The following is a 7,608-nucleotide window of genomic DNA, read 5'->3' as shown; positions in this document are numbered from 1 at the left end:
GGCTGGCGGCCTACGAGGCGGCGGCGGGGCGCTGGGTGCCGCTGCTCGGCCCCGCCGCCTCCTGCGGGCCCCGCGGGCTGCTCGCGGCCGCCCCGATGCCCGGCGGGGCGGAGCCGCTCTGCGCGCTGGGCGGCGGCGACGGGCGGCTGCTCGTGTTCGCCCTGAGCGGCCCCGAGCGCCCCGCCAGGCTGAGGCCGTTCGAGGGACCCGTGCTGGGGCTCAGCTGGGCCGCCCGGCCCGGGCCGTCCCTCGGCCCCGCCGCCCTCGTGGTCTCCGGCCCCGGCGGGACCGTTCTCTGGATGGATGTTACCTGCAGCCCCGGGCAGGTGCCTGCGGTGCGGCTCATGGGGCGCTACCGGCTGCCACCCTGCAAGCAGCGCTGGCACACCTGTGCCGCCTTCCTGCCCCAGGGAGGGCTGCTGCTGTGTGGGGACCGCCGCGGCTCCCTGCTCCTCTTCCCCTGTGGCAGCAGCAGCTCTGATGGCACCGACACAGGTACCCCGGGCAGTGAGGGCACTGCGAGCCAATCGGAGCCCTCCTGCTTGTTACACAGCGAGGCTGTGCCCATCGAGAACCCTCTGTCCGTGCTCTTTGGGCTGCATGGCAAGACAGGGGTCACCTCAGTGACCTGCCGTGGGGACTACATCTACAGCACAGGCCGGGACGGCTGCTACCGGCAGCTCTGCCTGCGGGACCAGCAGCTGGAGGTACTGCAGAAGCACCGGCCCCGCAAAGGGCTGCAGTGGATTGAGGAGCTGCGTTTCACGCCCAGCGGGGACCTGCTGGTGCTGGGCTTCCACGCCGACAACTTTGTGGTGTGGAGCACAAGGAGCGGGGTGAACCTGCACTGCGTGCCCTGCGGCGGAGGGCACCGCTCCTGGAGCTACCACAGCAGCCCTGAGGCCGATGCCTTTGCTTTCATCAAGCGTGGGGATGTGATGCTGTACCACAGCGAGGCCGAGCCCTGCGAGCAGCGTGTGCTGCTGGCGTCACTGCATGGCCGTGAGATCACCTGCGTGCGGCACCTGGGGGCCGTGCGGGCGCCCGGATGCCGCCCCATTAATGTCTTCATCACTGGCAGTGAGGACACCACGGCGTGCGTGCTGACACTCAGTGAGCTGACGCGTGCGGCGGTGCCCCTCACCAGGCTCAGCGACCACATCTCCAGTGTCAGGGCGCTGGCCTTGGCTGGCGCTGCGCTGCATAACGGCACCCAGCTCTGCTCCTTGCTGTTCTCAGCCGGCGGCCGCGCACAGATTGAGTGCTATCGGCTGCAGTGCACTGCGGATCTGGAGACTGAGGGCATGGTGAGCTGCCAGGTCACTCACGTGGCCTCCCACCGGCTGGATGAGCACTGGGACCGCATGAAGAACAGGCACAAGCTTGTCAAGATGGACCCGGAGACGAGGTGATGCTCGATGGCTGCCTGAGCCTTTGAGGGGATTTTGACTCAGTCCTTCCTCTCAGAACCCCCAGAGTGTTCAGAGCTGTGTCTTGTGCTGAGTTCATGCTGCTTCCCCCCCTGTCCTCCTACACGACAGCAGGTGCCGGGGGGGCATGCAGCAAGCATTCTATGTTTGCCCAGGTACATGTCCCTCTCAGTCGTATGCGGGACCAACAGCAAGCAGCTGCCCGTGCCCTGTACGTTCCTGGTAGCTGCATGCAGCGATGGATCAGTCCGGTGAGCAGTCAGCATGGGGCTTAGCTGCCTAGAGGTGTCAGCTCCAAGCAGGAGTAGGGTGGTACCTTGCAGCAAGGCATCTCTTTCTCCCAGGATCAGTTGCATCTCCCTCTGCCCAGGCTCTTTGTGCTGCTGGAGGCTGCCCAGAAGCTGCTGCTCGTGGCAGAGTCGTTCCACCACCAGCGCTGTGTGCTGAAAGTGGAGGCATTCCTGCACACGTGGGCAGAGGAAGAGAGGTGAGCCCTGGGCAGGGTGCTGGGAGGGAAGCATTCATCCTTGTGATGCCTGCGCAACAAGAAAGGGTGATGGCAGTGGAGCTGGTGAAGGGAGGGAGGAAGTTGGGGCCATCCTTTCTGCTTGCCCATGCTCCAGCATGGGGCTGGAGGCTGCCCAACATCTTCCTTCCAGGAAGCACTTCCTGTGTAGTGCAGCCACTGATGGCAGCGTTGCCTTCTGGGACATCACCAGTACCATCGCAGATGCAACAGATGCCCTGCAGCACTCAGAGGGAGAGATGCAGCCATTGGGTGGGTACAGCCATGGGCAGGGAGGATGTGCCAGCAGCTCTATGCACTGCTGTCCTGACCGAGCCTCTCCTTCCAGCCCTGGCCACCCCACTGCTCACTGTCGTGGCTCACAGCTGCGGGGTGAACAGCCTGCACATCCAGGAGCTGCCCAAGGGACAGTTCCTGGTGGCCAGTGGCAGTGATGATGGCTCCATCCACGTCTGCCTGCTGGAGGTGACACGGGACGGTGATGAGGCCGAACCAGAGACCTGCTTGCGCATCCTGGAACGCGTGGCAAGGCCGTGCAGCCACGCCGCTCACGTGACGGGGATCAGAGTGCTGCGGCCGGACCTGGTGCTCTCTGCCTCCGTGGACCAGCGGCTGACACTGTGGCAGCTGAGCTGGGACAGCCTGGAGGAGCTGAGCACCACCTTCTTCTATGTGCCTGACCTGGCAGAGCTGGACTGCTGGGAGGTGGTAGAGGCAGGTGGGGAGCGGTGTTGGTATTGCGTGCTCTGTGGGCAGGGCCTGGAGCTCCTGCGCTGTGCTGCCCTGGACACCCACTGTAAGCTCCAGTCACAGGGTGCTGTCCAGTAAAGGGGTGTAGTAAAATCCCTGCTCCCCATCTGCATGGGGACAATGAGAGCAAAGGAACGTCCCAGCACACTGCTCCAGGTGCCCTGTGTGTGTGCAGTGATACAGCTGTGCTGTCGTCCTCGAGGAGGATGGACATCCTTCTGTCCCACAGGGAGAGCAAGGGCTCTCCACATGCTGGGAGGATTGAGGGCAGCAGGAGGCCAAGAAAGGTACAGAGCTGCTGGGGAACAGAGGGCTGCAGCACACAGTCTGTTTGTTGTGCCCCGCCAGGCCAGCCCTATCAGAGCAGTCCTTCAGTGCCTTTGTCAGGCTGGCAGGGTTGTTCCTGTGCAGCAGCAGACCTGCAGGCAGCCAAGGCACAGTAAGGATAAGAAGCTGTACACAGCCTTTGGCCAGACAGGCTGGACTGTGCTATTGGAACATGGGGCTGCTTGCAAGCACTGCTTAACCTTGCTCCTGCAGCAAGGTACTCCCACTCCTGTGCACAGCACAGACCTTTCTAATGCTCATCTTTCCCTCCCCCTCCTCAGTTATCACTGCTAGGTCAGACACAGCATTTGTCCAGCAATAAATGTATTCAGCCCTAATGTTAGGACTTGGCACAAGGCAGGACAGCAGCCCTTGAGGCTCAGGAGCTCTCTGCCAGCACAGAGCTCCCCTTCAATAAACAGCTTTGAGGGAACGGATCGGTGCCTGGCTTTATGGGTGCCTCAGTCCCTTGTGCTTCCTTCCTTTGTGGGCACTGAGGAGGAGGAGCCTCACAGTGAGATTCAGATGGACCCCAACTCCCAGTCTGACCAACAAGCAGCCCCGTGCCTGGCGTGGAAGGAAGTACCCTGTTCTGCCCCTTGTAGCACTGCTGTTTGTCACTCCGTGGCAACAGTCCTCAGTGGTGGCTTAGATCTGGCTGAGAGGAGGGAGGTGCAGAGTTGCCAGGGCACTATGGAACATGTCCCTCACTGCTCCCAGCAGCTGGAGGCGTGCAAACATCTGGTCAAAGAGGTGAGGGAATGGCTCCTGCAAGGAGAAAGGCGGTGAGGTGGCGGTTCTATTTCTTGACCTTGTTGTTTCTGCCCTCCTTCATATCCTGTTGCTGCAAGGCTGGCGTCTTACCAGCATCCAGGAGCAGCCCCCCAGTAAATGGCCTGGAACGTTTGACTCACCCCGAGAATGTGAACCCGGTTGTAGTAGGAGCTGAAATCCATGCTGAGCTGGATCAGGAACTTGCACACCTGCAACACAGACAGCTTGGGCTGATGCTGCATGGTCTGGCCAGTCTGGGGCCATCCTGCACAGCAGGAATAGCAGCGAGGGCATTACCATCTCTTCCCAGGAACGCCCCTCAGCACTCTGCAGAAGAGCAGCCCGCTCTGGGCTAGCACTGTTGGTGCTACAGGTGCTTTGGCACACAGCACTTACTGCCTCTGTGTTGGCTGTGATCCGGAGCCCCTTGCTGGGTGGGGGCAGCTGTGCTGCTTGCTGCAAGACTTCTGGGAAGGGCAAGAGGTAGTTGAAGAGGAGCAGCCATTCACCCTGTGAAAGGATTATGTGCCTGTCAGAGAGGCCCAGAAGCATCCATCCCCCAGAGCCAAGGGCACACTGCTTTCCACAGACCCTGTCCCTCAGCACTCACTTCTTCCCGGAGGCAGGAGAAGTTCAGTTCTGATGCTGGTGGCAGAGGTGGGTATGTGCCTGCAAAAGTGGTGAGACTGTGGTTGCAGCCAGGGAAGCCTTTGTGACTGCAGGTATGAGGAACAGCTGTTAGAGGTGGAAGAGGCAGGGCCAGTGCTCACCTCGCTCTACAGCCCGCTGGTATGTGTCAAAGAGCGTGGCCAGCCGGGCACAGTTGTACATCACAAAGGCACCACTCTTGGTTCCCTTTGTAGAAATGCTGCTGTCCTCCAGGTCCAGGGTGATCTGAGGGCAGAGACAACCTGCAGTCCAGGCTGCTTGGCCCAGGGCCATTCCTGGTGCAACCCTGTGTCTCCTGCTGGGGGAGCAGTACCTTCCCATCAGGTGAAGTGTGGCCACCAGCGTGCTGAGCACCGTGCCCTGCTGGGGCTGACAGGCACAGCCTACCAGGATATCAGCCCAGACATTTTATGTGATTTACCCTGAGAAAAACCACTCCCAGACTGAGCTTGGGGTGTCCAAAGTCCACGCAGCGCTTCCTCACACCCAGTGCTACTTGTCCCTCTGCTCCCACCGATCTCCCAACCGTGCCATGATCCACGACTCCCTGAGCAGTACTGCTTGCCTGCCTCCCACTACGCTGCAGCTCTGGGCTGTTCTACCTGGCTCCGGTGGGCAGTGCTCAGCATCTCAAACCTGATGGCAGCCACCGTCAGGATATCAATAACCTCAGTCCAGGCCTCGTCTGCAGAGAGAACACAGGATGGAGGAAGCTGTGTGGTACCGTGTGCCTGCCATTTCCAAAGCCCCAGGTAGGAAAACCCATTGCAGTGAGGGGGCTCTGCTGAAGCTGGTGTATGGACACCTCCCCTGCCCGGACCCCCCCCCCTCCACAGCCTGCAGAGCAAACCCTCACCTTGTGCAAGCTCCCCATATTTCATGACAGAGGCTTCATACATCTGGCGTTTCCTGAGCCTGGGAGGAGCACACAGTCTCTGCTAAGCAGGCTGCATGGGGCATCATTCCTGCTACAACAGAAAGCTGGCCAACCAAGGGCACGCAAATCCTGCCTGGAGCAGGACAGAGACAGCAACACTGCTGCTGGCAGTAATGAAGAAGCATTGTTGAAGTCCTCTAGAAAAAGCCCCAAGGTTTAGAGAAGCAGAAGAGAGAGACACACTAGGACTGCTGCCTGTAGGGCCAAACAGAGCACAGGCAAGACATGCAGACATGCAGCATGGCATGGCAAGGCAGGCTCCTTGCTCAGTACCAACTTACTGAAAGTAATGGTCTGCACTGATGGGGGATAAAGGGTTTGTCACCTTCACTGGTCCACAGACAAGGTGCTTCTGAAAGAGAGGAAGTGCTAGGTGAAAGAAGCTCCTTTGTAATGTAGTGCAGGAAGAACTGTGCCTACAGAGCTACCAGGAAACTGTTCACATCCTGGGAATGGGTACCACAGGAAAAGAGGAAACCAGAGTTAGAGGCTGCTAAAACAGCACTGCATTAGTTAAAGACTGTTGTTTTCTAGCTGTGTCCTGCAGTTTTCTCCTATCCCCCCTTCTTTAATGCTAAAATCCCAAGGAAATTGGATGCCAAAGGGAAGGGAAGACTCATAAAGGCACAAGGCTGGGCCTCAGCATTCACTACAGGTGCTAAAGATGGGCTGACGCATGAACCACAGTGCAGAGTGTAGGAGTTCCTCACCTGCAAATCCATGCTGGCTGCTGGATCCAAAATCCTCCATAACAGATCCATTTGCTGCTGCTGGAATTCCTCCTCGCAGCTCACTATGTGCACCACACTGCAGCAGCTCCCCTGGCACCCTGCCTGCAGCACAGCACAGCAACAAGATCAAACACTGACAGGAGAGAGAGAAAGCAGCAGGCGGCACCAGGAGGTCACTCACCATGCCCTGCAGCACAGCTTGCTGCAGTTCAGCCAGGGACTGCAGCTTCTCCTCTGTCACTGAAAGAAGGGAGGGCACTCAGTGGGACAAGGGGCTTATCCATACCATATGGATCTGTCCCAGGCTGCCTCCATTTATGGCTCAAACCAGAGGAAAAGGAGGAAGCAATTTGCTTCTGTCCCTTACTCTCCATAAAAACAACGGGAACAAAGAACCCGGCCCACTTGCAGCCTTTCTCCCCTGCTATCATCAGCAATACTCCATGTGTGACTCACCAAGGAGGACTCCCAGGTTGGGGTCATAGCCTTCCAGGCCCTGCTGCTCCACATAGCTCTTCAGGTGTACTTTACAAATGATGTCCTCAGGTGGCGAGGCCACACCTGACCCCCTTTCAGAATGTGTGGCATAGTGGCACTGGCTGAGAGATTGCTTCAAGGCTGACAGAGTCTCATGGCTGGCTGTGCTGCTGGAAGGCCATTCCACACGGAGCTGCTGCAGGACCTCCTGGCTCCGCTTGTCGGTGACAGCAGGCACCAGGAACGTGCTGAGCCTGCGGGAGCGTGAGATGTGGGCACGGGCCGGGGAGCGCGGGCCGGGCAGGAGGCGAGGGCAGAGCGCTCACCCTTGGGCACGCAGCAGCTGGGCCAAGTGGTCAGCGAGCAGCACGGGGCGCAGGCGGCGGGGCGTCAGGCCTCCGGGGCACCGCAGGGCCGGACAGTGCAGCACCACCGTCGCCTGTGGGCCGGGTAGGGGGGCGGGGCCAGGGCCGGGCTGGGGGCCCAGCAAACGCCGGAAGGCCTCGCAGCGCCGCAGCCGCACCTCCAGCCCCGCCGCCGTCTGCCGGCAGCCGCGCACCGCCAGCACCCCCGGGCCGCCCAGCGCCGTCACGGCCGCGACGACATCGGAGGGCACCTACGAGTTGGAGCGGTGGTCAGCACACCGCCCGGCCCCGCCCCCCCGCCGCGGCCTGCTGCCGGCCTACCGACCTGCCCCCCGGCGAAGGCGGCCCCGAGCGCAGCCCGCGGCGCCAGGAAGTCGCGGTGCCGCAGGTTGCGGGCGCTGCTCTCCTTCATCCAGAGAGACGCGGGCCGCCCCAGCGCCACGTTCAGCGCCCGGAGCGTCGCCGCCAGCCCCGGCCGCTCCTCGCCCGTCTCCATAGCAGCCCGGCCGCCGCTTCCGGTGAGAGGGAAGAGGTGACGTCACCGACGCGTCGCCCACGTGGGTGCGGCCGGAGGAGCGCAGCCGCCATGTTGAGCGCGGCGCGCGGCGCCCCCGGGCCGCCA

General features: G+C 61.1%; 2 protein-coding genes across 2 annotated transcripts; one reads left to right on the top strand and one right to left on the bottom strand.

Annotated features, from left to right (window-relative positions):
* Positions 1-95: 95 nt before the first annotated feature.
* Positions 96-3,470, top strand: WDR6 (WD repeat domain 6). The gene is made up of 5 exons (XM_042836705.1): positions 96-1,408; positions 1,586-1,681; positions 1,801-1,917; positions 2,090-2,208; positions 2,285-3,470. Exons 1-5 carry the CDS (start codon positions 96-98, stop codon positions 2,782-2,784), a joined length of 2,145 nt encoding a protein of 714 aa, XP_042692639.1. The 3' UTR covers positions 2,785-3,470.
* Positions 3,471-3,623: 153 nt separating this feature from the next.
* Positions 3,624-7,482, bottom strand: DALRD3 (DALR anticodon binding domain containing 3). Its single transcript, XM_042836704.1, has 13 exons — positions 7,312-7,482; positions 6,948-7,237; positions 6,601-6,875; positions 6,326-6,384; positions 6,124-6,246; positions 5,695-5,765; positions 5,333-5,391; positions 5,079-5,161; positions 4,578-4,701; positions 4,418-4,476; positions 4,204-4,317; positions 3,948-4,016; positions 3,624-3,801 (listed from the first exon to the last, which is right to left on the bottom strand). The coding sequence occupies exons 1-13, from the start codon at positions 7,480-7,482 to the stop codon at positions 3,682-3,684; spliced, it is 1,617 nt and encodes a 538-aa protein (XP_042692638.1). The 3' UTR covers positions 3,624-3,681.
* Between the last annotated feature and the right edge of the window lie 126 nt (positions 7,483-7,608).

This window comes from Centrocercus urophasianus, unplaced genomic scaffold, assembly GCF_019232065.1.
Source record: "Centrocercus urophasianus isolate 14NV4802_14NV808 unplaced genomic scaffold, USGS_Curo_1.0 seq_627, whole genome shotgun sequence".
Classification (NCBI taxonomy): Eukaryota; Metazoa; Chordata; class Aves; order Galliformes; family Phasianidae; genus Centrocercus; species Centrocercus urophasianus.
This window is presented reverse-complemented; position numbering and strand designations above follow the sequence as displayed.

Bases quoted from the DNA above. Each gene is read 5' to 3' on its own strand.
- WDR6 (XM_042836705.1), top strand. From the start codon at position 96: ATGCCCGGCGGGGCGGAGCCGCTCTGCGCGCTGGGCGGCGGCGACGGG. The intron at 1,918-2,089 runs GTGAGCCCTGGG...TCTTCCTTCCAG, and splicing joins ACGTGGGCAGAGGAAGAGAG to GAAGCACTTCCTGTGTAGTG. The intron at 2,209-2,284 runs GTGGGTACAGCC...CTCTCCTTCCAG, and splicing joins GGGAGAGATGCAGCCATTGG to CCCTGGCCACCCCACTGCTC.
- DALRD3 (XM_042836704.1), bottom strand. From the start codon at position 7,482: ATGGAGACGGGCGAGGAGCGGCCGGGGCTGGCGGCGACGCTCCGGGCG. The intron at 4,477-4,577 runs GTGAGCACTGGC...CCACTTTTGCAG, and splicing joins CCAGCGGGCTGTAGAGCGAG to GCACATACCCACCTCTGCCA. The intron at 3,802-3,947 runs GTGAGTCAAACG...TTCTCCTTGCAG, and splicing joins ACCGGGTTCACATTCTCGGG to GAGCCATTCCCTCACCTCTT.